The 25,505-nt window shown below is 38.6% G+C and overlaps 1 protein-coding gene across 1 annotated transcript in view; it reads right to left on the bottom strand.

Moving 5' to 3' along the window:
• The window catches only part of raver2 (ribonucleoprotein, PTB-binding 2), an 89,353-nt gene that overhangs the window by 33,896 nt on the left and 29,952 nt on the right, over positions 1–25,505 (bottom strand). The window contains exons 3-4 of the mRNA XM_056258830.1: positions 17,549–18,021; positions 3,696–3,887 (exon numbers count right to left, since the gene is read on the bottom strand). Of these exons, the coding sequence (XP_056114805.1) occupies positions 3,696–3,887; positions 17,549–18,021 (665 nt within the window). The remainder of the gene's footprint in view (positions 1–3,695; positions 3,888–17,548; positions 18,022–25,505) is intronic.

Raw genomic sequence — 25,505 nt, 5'->3', positions numbered from 1 at the left:
ATCATTTAGGTGAGTGTAAATACACACACATGCATGTATATTTAAGAAAAAAATATTATTTATATATAAAATATTATATAAATCTATATACAGTATATACATGAAAATATTTCTTAAATATATACAAGCATGTGTGTGTATTTATATTAGGGCTGTCAAATGATTAATCGCGATTAATCACATCCAAAATAAAAGTTTGTGTTTACATAATATATGTGGGTGCACTGTGTTTAATTATTTTGTATATATATAAATACACACACATGCATGTATATTTAAGAAAAAAATATTATTTATATATAAAATATTTGTATTTATATATAATCAAAATTATATATAAATCTATATACAGTATATACATGAAAATATTTCTTAAATATATACAAGCATGTGTGTGTATTTATATTTATAAAATATTTATACACAGTGCACCCACATATATTATGTAAATACAAACTTTTATTTTGGATGCGATTAATCGCGATTAATCATTTGACAGCCCTAATTTATATATATAAAATAATTATACACAGTGCACCCACATATATTATGTAAAAAAAACTTTTATTTTGGATGTGATTAATCACGATTAATCATTTGACAGCCCTAATATATATATATATATATATATATATATATATATATATATATATATATATATATATATAAAATACTGGTATCAATATCAGCAAGTTCCAAAAATGAAAGTATCATACTTTTTCTGGAAAAAAGTGGGACATCCCTAAAATTGCATAATATAAAGTAATATAAAAGTATCGGTGATATAAAATGTACAAATGTAAAAAAAATAATTATATTTTATAAATTAATCATTAGAATTTATAATTGTATAAAATAATTAGAATTTTAAATTACAATGTAAAAATGTTTAAAAATGCATAAATCGGACTTTGATGCAACTTGTATTAAACAATACGTTAAAAAAGCAACAAACAAGAACATAGACTGCATATATTGAAAAAACAACATCTGCTAGATTTTCAACACTGTAAAATGTGTTTTCACCATTAATCACTTATATTAGTTTTTTTTAGTTTTTTATTTCAACTCACCAGCCCCCCCATTTCATTTCAAGTTTCCACTTGATTTTGTTTATTAAATAAATTCCAAGTGTTCAGTCACTAGCCTTGGAACCACTTTGATTTTACTAACACATTAGAAGGTGGCAATTAGAAGTTTCCAATTGAGGTTAAAATTTTTATTTTACATAAAGTTCTGTAACTATGATAAGCACCCTAACAAACTCTATTTCAATTCACGCTCAAATGACAATAACTGAGGCACGGAGTCATTGAACATGACTGATATATAACCAGTAGGCATGTATCTTTCGACGGTTTTGCGTATGAGCTCCCGGAGCACTAACCAGTCAGGAAGACAAGTGCAGACACCTGCTAGTCCCCAAGCAAGTGCTAAAATTATATGACTGCACTCACACACAAAAGCAATGGCCCGTCAGACTGAAGGGAAAGCTTGTGCCCTCACAGTCTGTGTATGAGTGGGTAGGCGGGTCTCAGAGACAGACAGAGTACAGAGATGCCTGTGGCTCGGATGGGTGGACTTCTTGAGAAATGTCAGCTTGCATTTGCTCTATTTGGCTTGATATTTTTCAGAGGAAAAAGGAGAAGTAAGGGAGAGAGAAAGAGTGGAGGAGAAAGAGAAAGGAGGGAGGAGGAGACAAAAAGCATTGCATTAAAGACCCCATGAAATCAAAATAGCAGTTTGTGGCTTTCGGTTCATATGTGTTAGCTTTGAAGTCATCTATATGCTTTTATGCTCCTGAAAGTTGATAAAATTGCCAAAAAATATGAATTCGTATATATTTAAATTCTTCACTGGAAAAATAGACCAAAAATATTGATGACTTGCACACAGGAGCGTATATAAAATGTTGTACAATAAAATTGTCTAGAATGAAAATGTCCCCTGTCATAATACCACTTGCCTATTGGCTCAAAAGGCTATTAACTATTTTTCAAAAAGGAAGGATAAGATCTTTGATATGTCCTACTACATTTTCCTGTTTCATTAGGACATTTCCAACATAATAACGTGGATACACAAATTGCTTTCATAAAATAATTTCAATGGGTCTTTAAACATATTCCATCATTAAAAAATAACCAAAAATCCTCTTCTTTCTCTTCTCTGCATTTCTCCTCTGCTCTTGCTTGTTTCCTAATCTAGCTTTCTAATATATGTGGCATTGTATACGGAGAATCTGTGACAAATTGCTTATGCTCCTCTACTGAAAGTCACTTTGGATAAAAGCTCCTGTATAATGTAAAACGTAAAAAGATAACAGTAGTCAGATATATTATTGTCCACTAGAAGCGAAAAGCTGAACAATGAAATCAATCAATGTTCGGATGTAGCAAACTGCTCTGCCAACAATATACTGAATTCTGCAGAATTAAGTCCCACATTCAAAATGAAATGTTACATTTGAAATGCCAGACAAAAAAATCTACGTTCTAACAAAACATCAATGAGAACCACTATCTGAGACATGAAGGAACATGACAGAGTGATTTTGTGTGTGTAGGCTTGGCTGGTTTCAGTTGTGCTAAAAGACAGTCAAATGTGGTCTGTGAATAAGCTTGTCACATAGACAGCAGAAAAAAAGATGCTAAATACAAATAATAAAATGCAACCAACCATAACATATATATATATATATATATATATTGCAAATTTATCTTGTGTTGCATATAAAGTTTAAGGTTTTTTAAAGAAATTAATAGTATTATTCAGCAGACACATTAGTGCCAGCAAAGACTTTTACATTATTACAAAAAAACATTTTTTTTAAATAAATGCTGTTGTTTTGAACTTTTTATTCATCAAGAATCCTGAAAAAAATCGAATCAAACACAAACTTTTGAATAGACTTCCCTGTATATATATTAAATGTTTTTTTTTTTTTTATCAAATACTGTATAACACATGATTATATATATATATATATATATATATATATATATATATATATATATATATATATATATAAAATAATAATCTTTTTAAGACTTTATTAAGAACAAGGGGGTAATTTAGAGCTCAAGTTGAATCTCTGTATCATGAACAGAAAGCTAAATACTGTATGCTTACTTTTATACTTGCTTTACTTTTATCTTACTCGAGGATTATACGAAAATGTGAACCAGACTGCATTAAATACATATTCACCAGCAGCAAAAAAATAAACATGGTTTGTGTCTACCACAATGTGTATTATGTAGTGAATTATTGGGTGCTGAGAGCAAGAAATCAACAAAATTAAAGAAATGTTTAGAAACCAAACACTCAAACTATAATCTGAGTCCCGAAGCAAAACCATTGTGTTGAAGAACATCAGTTAACGCTCAACACCACTGACAGTATCTTCAGGACAGTGTTGTTTTAGACAGACTGCCGGTTTATGTGGATCTGTCCAGCGTGATGAAAATAGCCCAGTGGTTTATTTCAGGCCTCGGAAATGCAGCGGAGGTCTGGAGATGTCTGAAACAGCAGGGTTTGTATGAATACTGTAATTAAACTGTCACCACTGCTGTTTCACACATGCATGTGTGTGCGTTAATGCTTCTGCATGAATGTGTGGGAAACGCTCTCGTCGCTTGCTGTGGCGGTAAAGACAATGGCACTTGTCCCCTGTGATTGTGCGCGTCACTCACCACACCCTGAGCAGCGATGAGGGCGGCGAGAGTGCTGCGTCCAGAGGTTCCAGGAGGACAGAGAGACAGGCGTATCTCCTGACCCTGGATCAGCTGTCTGTCCATCTCCAGCAGCATGGCTTCAGCCTGCTCCGCCGTCTCATACTCCACAACAGCGAAACCCCGCACTGGACTTCCCTCATCCTGAGCCAGCTACAACACACAAACACACACACACACACACACACTGTGTTTAGATATCAACAAATCTTGCCAAAGGCATGTGATTTTGGTACATCATTACAATCCAATTTTATAATCATCTCTCAGTTCTTGCGATGCATGATTATTTTATGAAACCATAAAATTAACAATTTCATTCATTTTCATTATAATTCTCAACTGGAAGCGAAATGTATCTGCAGACATGAGATCTCAGCTCTGCTGGGTTGTGCAGAGCCTTAAGGAACCCACTGATTTGTGACTTCTGGAGTTGATTTGTGAGCTGCCTGCAGCTAAAAGATGTGGTTAATGATTGTGACATCTGACATGAGAAATAAACCCCCACTGCATACTAAGCACTACTTTGATATTAGAATGGAAATTGCGTTTTAATTATTGAGTATTTTTCCTTGTGGCAAACATGAACTTGTCTGTTTATTGATACTGCGGGGTCCAAATATCTGGGATCACAAATTATATATATATATATAATTATATTATTAGCATGTTATTATTATAGTATTATCTGTACAAAGGATTTCAAATTTGCTTATTTGATTAGTGACCTAGAAATGCAGCAGAATATCTCATTCATTTTTTTTATTTAACTATAATTTAACTATAATTACTATCCTAAAACCACTGTAAAAAGTGTGTAAATCAAGCAGCATATCACTGGATGTTGTGACGTCTTAGCTGAGTCAGTGAGAAAAGTTGCATTGCAAGGTTAATCAAAAACAGAGATGACAACATTTCATACTTTCAATAATACAGCCGTGTCCAGATCTGAAACTAGACTCTGTCTGTGAGAGAACGTGCTGTGTTCAAGCAGGCAAGTCAACTCCTTGTTTATAGTTTTTTTTTCATGACACTGGATGGGGTGAAAATAAGTCTGGCGTTGGTCATATTTGCTGCTGCCTTTAAAAAAAATACTATGAATGATATGTTAAATATAAATAGAATAACCTTTATCACTTACAACATCTCTAACATGCAATGCCTCCAAAAAGTACATGGTCACTTCAGCCATGCTTTAAGATGCATGATTTCCGTCGCATTAGATAACAAAATATTTGGGACCACTGTACCCAGCAAGCAATTTTGCAACTAAAAGACGTCTAATAGCGGTCCAAACTGAAGTCTATGCTAAAACAAGGCAAAATTTGGGCAGTCAGTGACAATTTAATAGACGTCTAACTCTAAACCATAGCCCAAGAATAGACTACTCATTAATTAGATAACATGTCAAAGAAATGAAACCAAACATCTTGTAATCACTGTTGACTTTGCTTAAATGATGGAATATCATACGTCTCGCAAGTTGGCAAAAACGACATGTAACCAAATTCAAGGTTATTTTGGCTAGAAGTGGGTTACTCATAGCCGGACTATACGGGGTCTATAGTTAACCTAGACGGTGAAATGAAGGCTATTGCTTGCTGACGCACATTAAATCAAATTGCAAGCAAGAGTATTTAAAGATAAAGTGATTCACCATAAAAACTTGCACATGCACATAAGCTTACTTGCAAACATGCTAAAGACTCTAATTCCCAGCACAATTACCAGGCAGTGTTTTTGAATCTCAAAATCCTTATGAGGAACTGCACAGGGAATCAAGAACATTCACAAGGTGAGCTTGAGTAAACACACAAACACACACTCTCCAGATGTGTCGTGAGGTGTTGCCTTTCATCTATGTGCGTCATTTCGTCGAATTGGCCTCAAGGGAATACAGCGACACCTCATCAAAACATCTCCACCAACTGCCAAGGACTGATCAGTGGAATGAACAGCCTCCTCTACCTCTCCTTCATCACATTCAGCTTAAAGCTAAGTGGATACCATGGCTTATAAATACTCCAGATCATGTTCATGATATTATATATTTTGTGCCGATCAGTCTCTTTCTCAGTCAATTCGGTTCATTATTCAGAACAATGACTCCTGTTCTTTATTCTGATTCCTCAACTTTGACTGATTCATTACAAAGAATCTCACTAGTCAAGTGATTTGTTCACGTTTTACGTGGTTAATTTCTTTTATCTGTGCAGTTAGCGAGGACAAATCAATAAAACATTGTGTTAACTAGTTTAATACCAATATTTTATATATTTTGTGCCGCCAAGTCTCTTTCTCATCACAAGCAATTCACAAGTTCACCACTCCTGAATAGCTGTGCAGTAAACGCTGATTTACAATCTTCCTACAGAACAGAGATGGAGGGATGAGGAAAAAAAGGATGAAGGTTGAATCGAGGGGGGTGGAAGAAACTGATCAGCTATTGGCAGTTACTGGGATGGAAATGAGACCCCTGAGGGAACATAGATGGAGGAAATAGAGAATGAGAGAGAGAGAGAGAGAAGAAAGGGAGCTCTGGAGGGTGAGTGAATGAATGAACGGATAATGTGAGAGTGACAGAAGAGGAGGGAAAATATAGAGAAGAGGAGGGAAAATATAGAGCGCAGGAGAAAAGAACAGGATGTTGAGAGAACGTGAGATGAAGATGGGCTGATTAAAGGACAGACAGAAAAGAGTGGCATAAAGGATGATAGAAGCAAAAATGAAACACAGTCAGATTCAATGTGGGATCTTATACATGTACATGTGCACAGACACACACACACACACACACATACATAGTACATGGTGGTGAGAGGAAACCATGAATCTGTAATGCGTACTAGTGTGGCCTGGATATTTCTTTCACAGTGTCACACACACAGACACACACACACGGCATACGTCCTTGGCAGTAATAATAAGTGGTGCGGTATGTCTCGGAGGAACCCGGGCTTATCTGTGCCAGTTATAATGCAGTCAGGACAGTGTATGTAAAAGCCTAAATATAGAGAAGGAAAAGCATTCGTCATTTGGAAGAGTGTCAAACATTTGTGTGTGTGTCCGTTTGAACACTTTGGTGAATGCACACCATTCCCAGAATCTCTTCCCAGAGGAACATTTTACTGCTCTTCTATAGTTCAGCAGTTTTCTTGGCAGCAGTTACGTTTCATTTGAATATCAATAGATATTTTATCTCTAAAATTTCTTTAAAATAATATAGCCGAGAGCAGAAAACATTAAGGTTGAAGCTCGTGTGTGGACATAATCCAAATAGTCAAAAGAATAAATCCTGTGTTTGTTTTTGGGAACAAACTTCTAGAGTTTGTGTAAATGTAAATTAACTTACATTAAAGTGGCACCTAGAGTTGAAGGGGTGTGTAATTGCCTGAGTAGTGGGTGGCTCCATCCCACCAAATTCAGTATCTCTGTTATATGGTTTTTAATAGCCAAATAAATTTAGAAGAATACAATAAAGGAAGAAAATGACAATTGTTGCCATTCAGTAAGAACAGAGCTTTAAAATGAATGCGCACCGATGCAGATAAATTGTTCTTGGAAAAATTTGATGAGAAACCGATAAGTTAACAAAATATAATTATTTTCTTGTTATAGCTGATTTCCTCTATTATAAGAAAGCACTCTTTACAATATGCTTCAATAAATAGTACTATAAAGAGTCACATTTTTCCGTATTAAGCTCATGAAAAGGTATATATTATTGACCAATGCGATACATTAAAAAAAATCCCTTATATTGACCAATAACTGACTAATGACTAATAATATAATTTAATAATAATAAATGACTAATAAAATAATTGCAATAAAGCTGCTGAGATGCACACATATTGAACTGCTCTCTCTCTCTTGGCCCAAACTGATTCTGTCACAAGTCTGTATCCTGGAGGGCACTTGACACAAATCTAATACAATAATGATCCATGAATTTCCTCTGTTCGGCCTTGTATCTACAAACACATTCCTAGACAGGAAGGAGAGAGTGGTGAGGCTATCTGTATGTATGGGAGTAGTCACACCCACTGAGACGTTCAACCCACAGCCATTACTGACCTCAGGCCAGAGAAATCAATACAGCAACCACCTCCATTTAAACACATACAAACAATATACCCTAAAACCATAAAACACTCCATCAAAAGCAAATATTGTGCCTGAACGCCTACATGGCGTGTTCCCTCTGGCTCGGACATGGTCTATTTCCTGTTATAAATGGTTGACCTTTGAGAGCGATACAGATACCCCAGTGGGATTCGGGGAAAGAGGGAGCACTGGGTAGTATGAATGAAAGAATAATGTCAAGGCACCAGTAAAGTACAAAAAAAATCAGCCTTATGCAACATGACATAAGATCTTTTTGCAAAAATACCAAGAGGTTTTTTTTTTAAGAAGAAGAAGAAGAAGAAAATTGGAATGTCACTTGCCCATACAAAACTTGTGGTCTAGAAAGATAATGTCTAAATAATCTATGGGGCCCCCAGTGACCTCCCTAAACCGCCCAAAGTCACAAGAGTCCACCTCAATAACAACAGTGATACTAGGCCTGTTCGCGAATGTTGGGCTGTGTTATTTTAGAATCATAGAGGCACTATTATAGTTTTTATTCATATTTTGAATAAATTAAAATTTTCCATTTTCATTTGAATTTTAGTTAAAGATTTAGTTGTGTGTACATTTTGTTGTGTGTACATAACGTTACACTAAATGAAAATGTATGTCTCGTCAACTCACTCAATTAAAATACGTTATTTTATTATCACTCCCGTAAATTACTGAACTGTGTGTGTACAGAACAGGATTAAGCACTAAGGTGAATTGACAACCAAATTTAGCTGCAGTGTGTACGTGGCCATAGATAAATAAGTTGAAGTTGACATACTAAAATTACTACAACAATAACTGATATAAAAATAAATGAAAGCAGAAATATTTAAAATAACAAACAAATAAAACAAAAACTAGTGCTGTCAAAACGATTCAAATTTGTTTATATAATATGGGTGTATATATATTATTATATTTATATAAGTATATTATACTGTTTTGTGTGTGTGTTAGATGCAATTAATCGATTGCAAGAATAAAAAAAATGCAATTAATCGACAGCAAGAATAAAAAAAACTAAATTGAAAATGAAAACGGAAAATATCAAATAAAAGCTAATTCAACATATTGCTAAATATTATAATACTATAAATAATACTAAATAGGGCTGTAGCGATACACTAATCTCACGATACGATACGATACACGATATTCGGCTGACGATACGATATATATCACGATATTCAGCCAACGATACGATTCGATATAATTCGATACACTTACATCATTTTCTGAAAGATTTAAAGGGGACAGAGTGATTTTGGTGACATCTTGTGAGTCTTCCATTTACTTGGATTGAATTAATTGAACTGAAAACTGAAAACATCATTTACACAATATATGTCTCTGACTGGGCAGAGAGTACAGCTTGCAAATGCTGGACAAAATGAATCAAATATGTGTAGAGAAAATTAGTTCTATTTATTGAAAGACAACAGTGCAAACTGTAGCTTATAAGCCTTTGTTAATTGCAATACTGCACTTTATTTACTTTTCAATGGAGAGTTAAAAGGTGCAGCAAGTGGCCTGTTGTGAACAGTTTCTTTGCACTGCCTTTTCTTTGACAGCTTTTTTAGCTTGACACTGAACATGTGACGTGCTTCAGTTGTGCGCGAGGTCAAGCCGTCGCACGTCAGGGAAACTCTCTCCGCGCTGGCCAGGGAGGCTTTGACGTGTGCTCTTGCCTGAGTGTACAGCCTGGGAATGCAAACCTTGATGAGGTGTTCGCGGGTTGGAATAGGATAGCGGGGCTCCATCGCGTTCACCATGCGCCTAAAGCCGGCGTTTTCCACCACCGAATACGATTTTTTTTACATTTTTTTTTTTTTTACTAAGCCTATTTAAAATCGTATTTGATTGCAGAGCGCCGCAGCGCATTCACGCAGCACTACCTCGCTCTCGCTCTCTCTCTCTCTCTCTCTCTCTCTCTCTCTCTCTCTCTCTCACACACACACACACACTCATCCGTACCTCGCGCACTTTCTCACTCACGGAACACCGCTGCACAAATCTGTCCAACACAGCGCTGTCAATTTCGGAGACCCAGCTTTAAAAAAAGCTACTAGCCAGCATGCAAGGAGCCTAGCCAACAAGGAGAGCTAAGTTGTTGTTTGAATACAGCTGGATTTTCGTCAATATCGATGCACGCGCGCAGCTGGCCACTAGCGGCTGGCTGACCAAATCACTCTTCATGCAACGCGAACGGGTTTAACACGGGGGATTTGAATGGGACTTATGTATCGATACTCGCGGCCTAAAAATCGATACTTTCTTGGGAGAAAAAATATCGATTTATATCGCAGAATCGATAAAATCGCTCAGCCCTAATACTAAAATAACATTGGTCTAAACAGAAAAAATTATATTTTGAAATCGGACCATGTTTTCTGGTGCTGAACTGAACATTCATGCTGAATACTTCACCTTTTAAATACATAAGAGGAATATCATCACAACCTGGAAAGTACATTAACTTAGAAACTGGCACATACACTCATGCAAACTCTAATACATAGTGATAAAATGGAAAAATAAAAGCAGTGAAAAAATTCATGGACAGTGTAAGACTGAAAAAACTGGAAGAGAGGGCAACTCTCTGAGAAACCAAAAGAAATTAACATTTGAACTCTCTCTTGTGAAGTTAGCATCACCATTTGAGACGTAAGTCTCACCTCAGAATACATCTCTTTCCCTCTTCCCCTACTCCATTCTCTCTCATACTGAGATCACCATATTCACCCAAAAATCTATATAGCTTAATGTGAATTTTTTTAATAAAGTTAAGTATATGTAGCAGCGGCAGTAAATATAATTTGACTACGCCACCCCGAGGTCTAACCCGGGGAACTGTAAGTAACCACCAAGACTTCTATAGAATTAGGCAATCAGGTTCGCGCACTGAACAAACAGAGAAATGGTTCGTACAAAGGAATACAATTTTATTAATCAAATTCACAGCAAAAATAGTAAACACTCTGAAAAGCTGACGTCAGCGTATTCTTAAAACACTACACACTGGGTAAGAATCAATACCACATCACAGCACTCCAATGGGGATCAAATAATTAATCATCAATAAAACACAATAATAAATAACACACAAGGATGTGTGAATCAGTGTCCGGACATAGAGTATATTTCACACACGCACACTCACAATACCGGGCTTGAGGCTTACTGGTGGGCGTCCAGCGACTCGGGCATGAGTATCCAAATAATCCACCCCAAACGCACGTGCACAGCCACACAACCAGCACAGCAACGGTCACACTGTGAAGGGAACCACACTACACACTAAAGAGGGCCCACCACCTCGAGCACGCCGTCCCCACCGCCAGCTCTCAGCGCCGCCACATATAACAAAGACAGAATAAACAAAATTAACGATAAGTCATAATTTCACACCATAAATCAAACTAACAATGATGACAAAGACAAAAAAAAAAACAAGAACTTTTCCAGAACGGCAACAAAGAAAATGAGATAGAGGAAAAAAACAACAGTAATACTTTTAAGTCAAATAAACAAACAAAAACATGGAATAACCATGCACACCAACAACAATGCAGATAAATGAAATACACAAAAAGGCAAATTAAATGACTTTACCAAACAACTATAATACTGGCAAATGAAATAACCAAAGAAACTAATGAAATTACTTTACCAAAACGACTATAGTGCTGGTAAAGGAAATAAACAAAGAAGCAAAATGAAAGTACTTTACAAAACGATTATAATGATGGTAAATGAAATAAACAAAAAGGCAAATTAAATGACTTTACCAAACAACTATAATACTGGCAAATGAAATAACCAAAGAAACAAATGCAATTACTTTACAAAACGATCATAATGCGGGTAAATGAAATAAACAAAAAGGCAAATTAAATGACTTTACCAAACAACTATAATACTGGCAAATGAAATAACCAAAGAAACAAATGAAATCGCTTTTAGAAAATAAGAACGCACAACCCACTCAAATGATCACATAACAAACACACTCATCCGTTGATACACACATCTGAGGGCAGATACTCAGTCGGCCACACAAGTGGCCTACGATGCAGTTTCCTTGAGCAAAAATGAACTCAGTCCATTAACTTGGACTCGCCGTAAACAAGTTCGACACGTAGGGGGACGTGCAGTAACAGTATTTAAGCAAAGCAGCAGTTGCCCCAAGGCAGGCCGCAAACGCTTCCTTGCTATAGTAGCTATCCCTAAAACACACAATAATGGTTTTATTAAGCTACCGCCCAAATAAGGCAAATACATTACCCAAATGGGGAAAACTTACCTGAGCCACAGCGCGCGACACACACATCTCGCAGGCGAGTCAACAAACAGGCGAGTAACACGTTATTCCGTTCAACTCAATGGAAAATGGGTTAGCCGCAACACAAGGAATTCTATGAAAAATCGGAATCCCACATAAACCACAAGCAAACTAACACAGTACAACATTTGCAATAGACCTCTACATACCTGCAACACCACCAGGAACTGGGTGAACCCAAACAACACAAGCCTACAACGTCACGCACTGCCCTAGAGGGTACGTTTCAAGCTTTAACCTCCTCCTCCTAACATGATTGGCCACCACGGACTCACCACAAGCCAATCACGAACCGGATAGGAAGGACAACAGCCAATGTAACCAAATGGGGAGGAGGGACTGGATTCAACCACAGTCCATCCTGCCACATATACATAAAGTATTACATGTTTGGTATCATTTGAAATGTCTCAGTGCGACTGGTACAAATGTCTCATCACCAAAGAAGTCAACCAAAATGTAATAAAGTTAGTAAGAGTTTAGAGATTACTTGCACACAGGAGGAGGGTGTGTCTTCCAGGCAAATGGCATTCTGCTCCTAAAAGGTGTAAACTCTGAATGCAAATTCCCATTGTTAGCACATGTTTCCATGTGAAAGAAGTTTCTGTCTATATAAAGAAATGCAACAAGAGGATCAGGGCGATTCTGTAACTCAGATCAGCCCATAATGTTGAAGGATCTCAAAGACTTCAGCATTATGTATGTTTCAAAATGTTGGGTTTAACCTACTTCTTTTACTCTTTATCTCTGAGCATTTGATGTTATTGTATTTATTATCTTTGAACTGATTATGAAATTGGCATGATACATTTACCTGACATAATAAATTGTTACATTTGATTGACTCTGAAATTGTTTTCCCAAGTAGATTAAACGGATTCGTATGTTACCGCAAGTTTTGCGTCAGATTAGTGACGACTAATATTTGGCACTAATTCAAGTGTACGTGTTTTGCAAAGACAAGAAGTGAATTTCAGTTTAGGGCAGAAAAAGTGCTGCTTGACCGACCTAAATCTGGGTGTGTCTTACTTCTGTTTTAATTTAATGTTAATTTAGATAAGTGCATGTGGGAAACCACGGCACGGCCAATCCAAAGCTATTATAAGACAAGTAAAGTTGGTTGACTTATATCTGTAGTAGTGGCCATACCTCTACTGAAGTAAACGTTACATTAAATTCAAGTGTATGCAATTCCATGGGGGCTATACCAACGTATCTTTGATTGTGTAAGCGTGAATGTGACCGATCTCAGGTATATAGCAATTACCTCTGTTTAGTGACCGAAGCTGGCAAGATTGTGATCGTGAGACCCACGTAAAACAAGGCGTGAAGACCTCTGAGCGGCATAGCTTCCTAATATGAACGGGTAAAATATAAGTAAAGAGTTAAATAAAACAATCAAATGTATTGCTAAACTATAATTGGCAATCAATAACCAATAGGCAATCTAACCTAAATTCGAGGTCGTGATAAAATGGAGTCAGATATAAAATGGAGTCAGATAAAAGCTTAAATAGAATTAAATTACTTTGCAACGCGGAAAGACAGTAACACGCAGAGACCTTCACCCGTTCTATCGGATGACGCCTTTGGACCGATCTAGACGGGCTTACAAAGCAAAACAATAAGGGGTGCATTTAAAAGCATTCAAACACCCAAACGGATGTATACATTTTTCAAATGACCTACATGTGGTCATTAATAATGCAGTAGCATTAAAAAACAGATCACTTAATCTGTATGGGATCAATATGAATATTTTTAAACATAAAACATTCATGGTTACTTATTTTAAAAGCACATTACTCTATGTGTTTTCGTTTACCATCTTCAAGGAGGTTGTCTTAAAAAGTGACGCGCGTGTGTGTGTGTGTGTGTGTGTGTGTGTTATGACAGCCTTCAGGGTGTCAGGTCAGCAGATGAGTTGACCTTTAAACCATTCCAAAGGAAAACACGGAGATAAACAAACAGAGAACATACAAAGAGAGAGTGACGAATAGATGAGGAAAAACAGAAAAAAGCAATAGCAAATATGCTCTCGATATGCGAGTTAATCACGTCCACCTAAATATATCTGGATGCACTGTGTGTGTGTGTGTGTGTGTGTGTGTGTGTGTCCAGCTGTCAGTATGTGTCCCTCATTTGTGCCAGGGTCAGAATATGCCCATCATGAACGCGCTGAGTCATCTAATAACATAACTGCCTTCAAAAAGAAAGGCAAAAGGGAAAGAGTTGACAGAAGGGAGGGGGGCTGCAAGATGAATGAGAGACAAAGTGGGAGGTGAGATGCCAGAGAGAAAAAAAGATGCATTTTCAAACACATAATGGAGCTGACATTTCCTGCCAACTAAACTCAAGAGTGTTGTCATTTCATATCACATGAAAATGGTTTTGAGAAATAAACTTCTGCAGCATCTGTGGAGAGTCAAACATTACCTGGTCATCACTTCAAATAAGCCAGTAAAAGTCATCATTTACTCAACCTCATGTCAGCAGTATGCAGTATGACTTTCCTTCCTTCGTGCACAGTGTACATTAATAAAATTTGAGTACTTAAATTTCCCATGAAGTCAATTAGATTATTGTTTTTTTTTATAGAATATTGCAGTATTCATTATAAATTATTCATCTGTGCACATCATTGTTTTTTTAATCCACATTCCCTCATAATCTTTAATCAAAATGACATCCCCTCCCTCTTCCATCTCTTCTCGTCTCCGATTACATAATAGTAATACTAAATATATATATAAAATGCACAAGTCGTACTTTTATAATACTTCAAGCATAAAAACTTGTATTCTTAAATGCCAATAAGCACTATTACCGAGTAATTTGAATAATGACTTATTAATAAACTAACAATTCATTTGCGATTGTTTGCTGTTGTCTCACTTCAGTAAAGTAACTGAAAACTATACGTTAATGGATGCAAATTAAACTTCATGTTGATTAAACTTCATAACAGTGGCCAGCTGGCTCATTTAGCTTTATCTGGTTAATAAGCTATTTTATTTAAATGAAACTAGCCAAAAAGCAGTCTAGAAAATTAAATAAAAAATTGAAGTGATCCACCACCTGAAAAAGGTTTGATAACCACTGCGCTATTACACCAGAATAAACCCTGAAATAACTCTATTTTATATTTATATTGAAACAGCTGTGTTGAAGAACCTCAATTAGGAGAACATTACTAGAGTCACTCTTTCCAATCACCGTGCAGTTTTGAAAGAAGCTTTTAGATCATTAAAACCTCTTAAATATTGATGAGACATTTTCTGTTGACATAAGGCACGTTTTGCATCTTGTTTTCCGGCATCTCCTGCACACAGATGAGCTGAATCACTTGCGCAGTTCATTGAGTTATCTCATTTCTGTACAGTAGTGGGGGGGTGGCAATATTCAGAGAGCTCCATTATTGATTCTTGAAGCAAAGCTTGAGTATTAAAGAGGCCTGAGAGCACTGTGATGCAATTTGAGGTCAAAGTCCTGAAAGCTTGATGCATCTCCAACGCTCCAGCAGATGGTATGGGTTTAATGCTGCTGCAAAGCTTTATGGGATTGAGAGGGTGTAGCGTATTGATTTCTGTGTTGGCTGGTGTTCACCCTAACTGCAGATCTAAAGTCAGTGTTGCCCTTTAGCTTTAATGGTTTTGATTAGGATGGAGCTTGAGGAAACCGTATCCTGCATCAGCACTTAAAGGCAGTTTTCCTGGGAGATATTGATTTCTGGAGAAGGTTTGCATGGCGAAAAGCTCTCTCTTATTAACACACTGGCGAGAGAAAGCGAAGCAGGGTTTCCACATAAGTCCGCGTCACCAAACCTGGCAACAGAACTCAACCTATAAAGCCAGATCATTAGTACTTCTATAATGACTAGATCGGGAACAGAAAACTGGTTTGTATTAAGAACAGGGTCCATTTAAAAAAACAAAAAAAAAAACAGTACCAATAGATGGTAATGAAGAATGGTTCTCGAACGTTTATTCTCAACAGAATGAAAATAGTGTGGCCAGTGTAGTCTGATTTATGAAAAAATTAATCATAGGAGCCTTTTTTGGTGAATTATTATGAGTTGGTTCTTTTTAGTGTATAAAAACAAAGAGCAATCAGTTTAGTCTGATTACCAAGCAAACGACTCTTATGAGCCATTTCATAAGAGTCGTAAGTGTCTGGGTTTTTCAAGTGAATCAGAAAAACCCAGCACAGTGTAGTTGGATTCCCAAATGAATGACTCTTATCTGGTGGTTGGTTCCTTTAAGCAAATCAAAAGCATACAGCACAATCAGGGTGGTGTCATAATTCTGAATGAATTGCTCTTATGCGCCAGTTCTCAAAAACATGCAGTGCAAACAGTTCAGTCTAATTACCAAACAAATGACTCTTATGAGCCATTTCTTTAAGTAAATAAGAAAAACCTAGCGCAATCAGTGTAGCTGGACTCCCAAACAAATGACTCTTATGAGCCACGGTTTGGTTACACTTTATTTTGATGGTCCCCTTTAGACATTATGTTGACTACAAGTAACATTGCACCTACATGTCAACAAAGTCTCATTAGAGTATTAGTACACTGGTAGGGTTAGGGGTAGGGTTAGTAGAATAAGTAGAATGTATTATTATTATTATTATAAGTTACTTGCAAAGTTACTTATAGTCATTAGAATCTCTAAAGGGGACTATCAATATAAAGTGTTAGTCTCCATAAATCTCCTATGAGGCGTGTTTTAGTCAATCAAAAACATACAACACATTCAGTGTTATCTGATTACCAAACAAATGATTCTTATGGTTCTTTTTAATCAAAATGTTACAGCGCAATCAGTGTAGTCTCATCCTCAAACAAATTAACATTATAAACCAATTATTTTAAGTGAATCAAAAAACTACAGCACGATCAATGTAGTCAGATTCTCTCACTAATAACATGTATGAGCTGGTGCTTTTCAATTAATCAAAATCACTGAAAAGCTGATATTTTAATTCTATTCTGACAAACTTTTATGGGTGTTTTTATGTCATTTTCTGGAGACTGACAGTTTGCATCCTCCTCAATGTTGATTGTATTGAACATCAGAGACAATACCAACCTTCTCCTTTTGTGTTTAGCAGAAGAAAGAAAGTCCTAGATGTAAATTAAATGCTAAATTTTTGGGGTGAACTATCCCTTTAAAAGACTGCAAATGGCAACAACTTAATTTCTCTGTTTGATTAAAAAAAATAACCATCTCCCTTGCTTCTTCAAAGCCAAAATTATTTGTTTTATAAACTAATTATTTTCCAGTCATGTCGGTGGAAGTGAAATGCCTGAATAAAATCGCCCACTGCTACTTTTCCCACATCTCACCTGGCAGAAGACGGGTTTGTAGCTCTCTGAAAAAATGTGAGCCAGCTCCTCCGAGTCTTCAAAGTCTAGCGGAAGGCGATCCACGCATAGGCACTTGGAGTGGAGGTGTTCAGCAGAGGTCAGCTGGTTGACGTCAGCCCATTGCACCATGAGTGCGCGGTCACCCAGCGGTTTGCCCAAGAGTTCTGACCGTGCCCTGGAGGCCGAGTCCTTCTTCATGTACTCCACAAAGCCGTAGCCTTTGGAGTGGCCCGTAAGGTCACTGTACACCAGGAAACAGCGCTCGATGTTGCCATAGGAACGCACCAGCTCCTGAAACTGGCCGGCAGTGACTGTGTAGGGCAGGTTGGTGACGCACAGGAGGGAGTCCGTGGGCTGAAGCTGGACGGTGATGTCACGGCCTCGGATTGATGTCTGGTGCAGAGTTCGGATGGCATCCTGTGCCTGGTCACCATTTAGAAGAGTTACGAAGGCTAGTGAGACACACACACACACACACACATACACACACAGACACAAAAAACATTAATGAAACACTCAAAGGGCAATCAAATGGACATTGAGTGTAAAAAACAACAAGAGTACAAGAGTATTATGACCTATGTGTGACACTAGAAAAAATATAAAATTGTGGATCATGCTGAGTCTAACAAACACAAACGGAAAAACTCATCAAACTTAAAAATTAACATACACAGGCCAGAGAAAAACAGCATTATATAACATCAAACATAAAATAAAATTGCAGCTTTATGTTAGTAGATGCATTTAATTTTTTTTGTCACAGAGCAGACTGTGAACGAGGGCGCCGCGCGCACACACAGCAGAACCTAAAAAAAAGTCCAATTCTAGTCCAGACGTCATCACATTTATTATATCACATTTTTTTTATGGTAATACATGTAATTCACAATGCATGTTTATAGACCATGTTCCTTCTATACATGACACTTTAAGTCGGCATGAAATGAAAATTCACCTTATGCATTTTCTAAATGCATGTTATTGGTCTTATTGTGGATGATTCATCCGTGCATGTTTCATTTATTTATTCTCGTAATTTGAATGACGTATGCAGGACTTAAACCCCGTCCCTGCAAGCTCGAGTTCATCTGCCTCCATTTTTGAGTGCCACACCCACATCTCAAAATCCAATCAACCACTGACAGATAGAACCAAGTCCCCATCCTACATTTTTTTATTTTTCGATAATCCGTTACACTCGGGCTTGTCAAAATCTGGAAGAAAAGATCTGCTGCTACTTCCGTCTCATCCGGACTTGATATGAATAAAGCCTCTTATTCCAATAAAAAAAACATATAAAAACTAGTAAAAACAATTTTACAGATTTTTTGTTGGGTTGGCTCTTGGCAGACGCCTCTCAGTTTATTAACCTGATTAATTCCTGAAAACGTGACAGTACGGTGAGCCTGTCATAAAATAATTCTTTAATTACCATTAAATTCAATTAAATCATGTAATTAACTTTGCAAGAAGTCTGTCCATTTAATTATCAAAGATAAAATTATCTTACATTATTTTTAATAACAGGACAAATTGTTAAAAACTGTTTATCACTCTTGCACAGGAATTTAATATGTTGTTCCACATAAAATCTAGTTCTGAACATGCTATGCACATTACATGCAATTATACATGTGAGTCCTGAATTTGAGCACAAAATCCAGTTCATGACATTTACAGTATGCTGTTTATAAATGAGAACACTGCCATGATTTTCCAGTAAATTGTTTAGCAAGAACTAATTGGATGCTTTCCAGGAATTAAGCCTCAGAAATTAATCATCCCTTTAACTGCTGCTGAACTTGTAGTGCCATTTATAATCTACAGTGACAATCCTTTAAAACTACAGTAATCTTTTATTATAAATAGTAAATAACTACTGTAAATAGTGGCACACAAGCCCTTGATCCATTGAAGTTAATCTCATTTATACTTAATTTTTTATCCTTCTCCACCCCCTTATTCCTCCCTTCCTTTTAACTAGAGTAAATGAAGCATACATTAGCATTTTCTTATCCGACAAAGAAAAAATACAACGTGAACAAAGAACAGCAAACACAATAATCTTAGAAATCACAGCCACTTTACTGGTGACAGCGCTAAGCAACCATTTTTTAAAACACAGGAGGAACCTGATTATAGCCTTCGTCTCAATCGGTGACAGTTATTAGTTTCTTTTTTCTTGGCTAAGTCGAGTTAGGGGGTTTGTGTGATGGGGGGCTTTATTGTAGCAGCATAAAGCCTATAATTCTACTGCCATGAGACATCTAAAATTACTCATTAATGTACAGTGCAGTCATTAGTAAGCGCTACATAGGGACTGACATGAAAATGACTAGCATGACGTGTCAATAGAAGATGACATTACTGTCTATTGCAGATCTTTTGTGGCTTCTTTAGGTCTGTTGTGGTCAGTATGAGTCCAGATCGAAGAGTTTATCATTGGCTTCTGGAAACATCACGAAGGCACAACAATTACAGCAATTATAAAGTTAAAATCACAGCATTGAGCCGCCTCATCCCATGAGCATTGTCTGTGCTCCGTTTCCCCGTTCTTATTACACTCATTAGGCTTTTCGTTAGCTCTGAGATGATAATATGCTGGGGAGGAGTAACACTCACTCAGTTAGTGTAGTGTATGACATGAGCTCTACTCACACCGTGAGAGCTCATTGAGATTCATTAACTAAGCCAGGGTGTGAAAGATCACAGCATTTAAAACAAGCATGGGCTTGTATCTGTTAGCACACGGGTTTAGATGATTGATGCAGTAGCTTCTGTCCAGGCTAATGACCATCATAAAAAATCATTCCAACTAAATAGCTAAATCTCAATTTGCAGATTTTTGCTACTTTGGCGATGTGAAAGTAGACCTACTGTCATAAAATTACATATTAATTTCATACCACACAGACTGCTTTACTGCAATCATGTACATCATACATTTTAGCATCTAGCTAACACAAATCAGGGGTCTAAACCTTAGGCATGTGTGCCACTTTTGGCAGGCGGAAGAGTAAACATAGGCACACAATGGAGAGGGTGGTATTCTACATGATTATTATTTTGACTACATAAAACATGGTTATTTAGTTGATTTTTGAAAATTATGAAATCAGGGTCCACTGTAAAAGATTGGGTTTAGTGCAAATATTTTTTTTAAAGTCCCCCTGTGGTGAAAATCAAGCTTTTAATGTTATGTCTATGTAGTGTTTTTTTTTTTTTTTTGCCGGAATATTAAGTTTTGTGCATACACAAACACAAGACAAACAACCACAATGCCTATCAGAAAGCCATCCCTGTACAATGCAACAACCTACAGATATTCACCACTTTTCTTTAAAATAAAAGATATAAAATAAAATAAATGAGTTGTACAAATCAAGTGATACAAATTATTGTCCAGAAGTGAACTGCAGTGTCCACACATCTCAGTCATTGTCATCTGTTAAATCCAAATCTTTGGCATATTCAATAAAAGTATTCCAGATATTCTCAAATAGTTCTTGTTTGCCTTTTAGCACATATGTAATCCTCTCTAGTGGCAGAGCAGACAGCATCTGCCGTAACCAGAAAGTGCCTCTTGGTCTACATTTTTTTTTCCAAAATAAAGCTATACATCTTTTGGCATTAAGCAGACTAAGGTCTATAAATGTACGTTCATTTTTAGTATAGTTATGCTTCTCTGGATATAAGCCCAAAAGAAACAATTTTGGTTCTAATATTATTTGTTTGGAAATAATATTTTGAATAATGTCTCTTATTTCTTCCCAAAAGAGTGTAATTTTTGTACAATGCCTATGTAGTGTTTTTAATGTGATTTAAGACAAACCCTGTACAAATTCATCAGTCAACACCATTACTAAGTATTTTCTCCTTAAAACTGCAGTGAAACAAAGACAGGCTGTGTCCGAAATCACGCCCTATACCCTTAAATAGGGCACTATTTGAGGGGACAGTACGGTGTAAATTTTAGGACATCCTCAGACATATGAAAACAAGGCATCATGCCTCAGACTAAAAGGCTTCAGTCATTGGACAAAACGGCATCGCACCTCAGACTGAAAAGCTTCAGGTCTCAGGAAAAACAATGTCAGGTGTCAGGTCTCGTACAATTAGGTATCAGACGAAACAGCCTCAGACAAAAAGGCATCAGACTTAAAGGCATCGGACGAAACGGCATCAGACAAAACAGCCTCAGACAAAAAGGCATCGGACGAAACGGCCTCAGACAAAGAGGCATCAGACTAAAAGGCATCAGACAAAGAGGCATCAGACTAAAAGGCATCGGGCAAAACGGACTCAGGTGGAGTTTAGAGGTTCGCATTGCCCCGCCCCATGTGACGTCACGTCGTTATTTTTCGACATAATATCTGTTCTTTCGATATAATATCTCGTTATTTCGACATAATAACTTGCTATTTATAATGGTTTTCTATGGGAGGAAAATGCTAAACGTTTAATTAAATGCATTGGGTTCATATTCTGGGCTCATCTGATTTTTTTGTAGTATAGGCCTAGCCTTTATTATGATTTTAGTATCATAATGATTAATACATGCACGCACAATTATCTGTGAACTTGATAAATGTTGCAGATATGTTTTACTATGTACAAACAAATGCCCTTAAACTTATGTGTGCAAAATTCAGAATTAAATGAATGTGCATCAATAGAGAGTCTGTAGGTCTATAGCAATTATAGAAAAGTAATAGACCATTCAGTAATAGTTAAAGTTAAAATAGTTCAGTAATTCAGTAAAACTAATAGTTCTCTTACGAGAGTATCTCTCGTACTGCGTAATATCTTACGCTATGGGGAAAACCTCTTTTCCACGAGATATTGAAGCCAAAAATTATCCTTAATTTTGAATTAATGTAAAACGCTGTGCAGCAGCATGCAGACATAGGCAGGACGGCTCGCGCGCCCATTGGCTGCCCTGCTGCAACAGCAGCAGCCTATCGAGAGAGGCGCTGCGTGATACCATATCCAATGGGGGCATTTCGCGCCCATTTCGTCACGTCCCGCCAGAAAGGGCGTGGTCTCGCCCTATAAATATAGCTCGATAAGGCTGGTACACTGATTTTCATCTCTTCAGCGAAGCCTCTCGCATCGCTGGATCCGGAGTGAGAAGCCGCGCCGTCGACGCAAGCTTTCAGCGGGACGAGCTTCTGGAGTCGCTGGCCTCGCCGCCTTCAACTGCCGTACCTGCTGCGCTTTCCGGCGCACTATATATCCTTTACTCTGCTCTGTGTGTATGTGTGTGTGTGTGTGCTCGCCCCGCGACTCACACTTCTATCATCTAAAAGAGCCGCGTCTTTGTAAAGACGCCATCCTCCTGTGGCTCGTGCCGATCCACATTCAGCGACGGGGACCGCCATGTGATGTGTTTCCTGCCTGTGAGAGGATCATGCAGCTCTCGCGCTCGCCGACGGCGGCTGCCCTTACTGCGAGCGATTGCCTACGGTGACTCTGAGGACTCGCCTGGCATCCTTCAGCGAGACTGCACTTCCACCCGCTGCAGTGCCGCCGTACTCAGCGGGTCCCCGAGCCTTCTCCAGCGCGTGAAAGCTCGCCGGTTCGCCTGCCAGCTTCACCCGAGTCGCTCACTGACGGATAACGGCCGCCGCGCGCCGCCGCTTCCGCCATTAATGACGACGAGACAGCTGCATCTGTAGAGGAGACCTGCTGCTCTATCCTGGCGTCGGACAGTGAGGACTGGGCAAGCTCTGTGGACCTCCCCCTTCTGTCCGCGAGTCATCAGGGAAACGGGCCAGCATCAAGACCGCTAAAACCGCGGCTAGCTTTCTTTACGTTATAAGAAATCTACCCCGCCCCCCATGGGCGTGCGTCACCGGCAAATGAGAAAAGAGTGTGTTTTAGTCCCCGCCGAGGCCGGACTAATCTCCATTTCTCAAACATTTCTCAGCTCCTAGTTTGAGCGGCTGAAAATGTCATTATTGCAGCAATGAGCCTGTTGTATAACACGCACACCTGCATACAAACGCCGACACACACAAAACTGTGATGACGCTCTCTTATCTGCTAGTGCTAATGTAGTCCTCCCTGTGGCTCAGGGGCGGAACCCGAAGCCTTCGCGCGAGAGACCCGTGTTCGATCCCGGCTCTCGCAGCAGATAAAAAAATTTAGTCTCGCCGCAGCCAGACTTCCACCGAAACTTTTCGCTCGTTCAGTTCCAGAAAATGCGACTGTTCCAGTGTATTTTGCAGTAAACAAGCTGGTACCACGGCCCGCTTGCCCGCACATAAAGGCCGTTTCCACGGCGACCCAGGAAAATCATGTAATCATTGTATTTTCTGGTTTCTGTAAAGCGAAACCAACACAAGTCTTCCTAGCCTCCTAGGAAAATGCCGGTGTTTCAGTCTCGCCGCGGCCAGACTTCCACCGAAACTTTTCGCTCGTTCAGTTCCAGAAAATGCGACTGTTCCAGTGTATTTTGCAGTAAACAAGCTGGTACCACGGCCCGCTTGCCTGCACATAAAGGCCGTTTCTACGGCGACCCAGACAAATAATGTAATCATTGTATTTCTGGTTTTCCGGCCACAGCCGATGGTGTTATAAGTGTAATAAAATGCTCACAGCCCAGTGTTCATTTCTACACACAAACACAGCCCGCCACGGTACAGGGCTCGCACAAATGAAATCGACGCATGTCAATTGTGCATTAAATGTAGTAAATGTGCCCACAACCCAGTGCCCACAAACACTACCACGGTTTCTGTAAAACGAAACCAACACAAGTCTTCCTAGCCTCCTAGAAAATCGACGGTGTTTCAGTCTCGCTGCGGCCAGACTTCCACTGAAATTTTCGCTCGTTCAGTTCCAGAAAATGTGACTGTTCCAGTGTATTTTGCAGTAAGCAAGCCAGTACCATGCCCGCTTGCCTGCACACAAATGCTGTTCCCACGGCGACCCAGATAAATCACATAAACGGTGTATTTTCTGGTATTCCGGCCACAGCCGATGGTGTTATGAGTGTATTAAAAATGCCCACAACCCAGGGCTCATTTCTACACACAAACACAGCCCGCAAAAATGCAGGGCTCGCATACGCATTCAGTCAGCTCAGGCCGACGGTGTTTTTCAGTGCAGTAAATGTGCCCGCTGTCCTGCGCCCACATTCACTCACAGACATGTTAAGCCCCACGGAGCTCGCCCCGCTCTCTCTCCCTCAGCAAACTGCTATAAGGGTTTTGAGCGCGGCCAGGCTGCCCGCCGCGATCGGCGCGCCCCCCGCCTCACACACCGTAAACACAGTGTCTGCGTTACAGCACGCCTGAGCTCCCTTGCCGTCACTATGTCACGGCCAGAGCCCAGATCTCATTCTACCCCTAGCTATTCACGCGAAAGTGTGGGCACAGCTTCCTGGGGTATCAGAATGGGTGCTGAACACTATAAAAAAGAGGCTATTCGCTACAGCTCGCTCGACGTCCCCGCCGTTATACGGCGCGCGTCGAGACGACGGTGAAAAACGAAGTATCTCATCTACTTCGAGCCGAGATAGCGAAACTACTGAGCAAAGGTGCTATAGAACCTTTATCTCAAGCTCAGAGCAAAGGGGGCCTACACAGCAGATATTTTCTGGTACCGAAAAAAGATGGAGGTCTCAGACCCATTTTAGATCTGCGACAGCTGAACAGAGCGCTTGTGAAGCACCAGTTCAGAATGCTTACAACCAGGAAAATCCTCGCGCAAGTTTGCCAAGAGGACTGGTTTATGTCAATAGATCTGAAAGACGCCTATTTCCAGATACAAATAGCGTCCCATCACAGGTGATTCTTGAGATTCGCCTTTGAGGGCCAGGCATATCAATACACAGTCCTGCCGTTCGGCCTGTCCCTAGCACCCCGTACATTCACAAAGTGCATGGACGCGGTTCTCGCACCCCTGAGACTCCGGGGCATACGAGTTT

This window comes from Rhinichthys klamathensis, unplaced genomic scaffold, assembly GCF_029890125.1.
Source record: "Rhinichthys klamathensis goyatoka isolate OS25496 unplaced genomic scaffold, OSU_Roscu_1.1 h1tg000160l_1, whole genome shotgun sequence".
In the NCBI taxonomy this organism is placed as follows: domain Eukaryota; kingdom Metazoa; phylum Chordata; class Actinopteri; order Cypriniformes; family Leuciscidae; genus Rhinichthys; species Rhinichthys klamathensis.
Note: the sequence above shows the minus strand (reverse complement) of the source record. Positions and strands in the feature narration are given on the sequence as shown.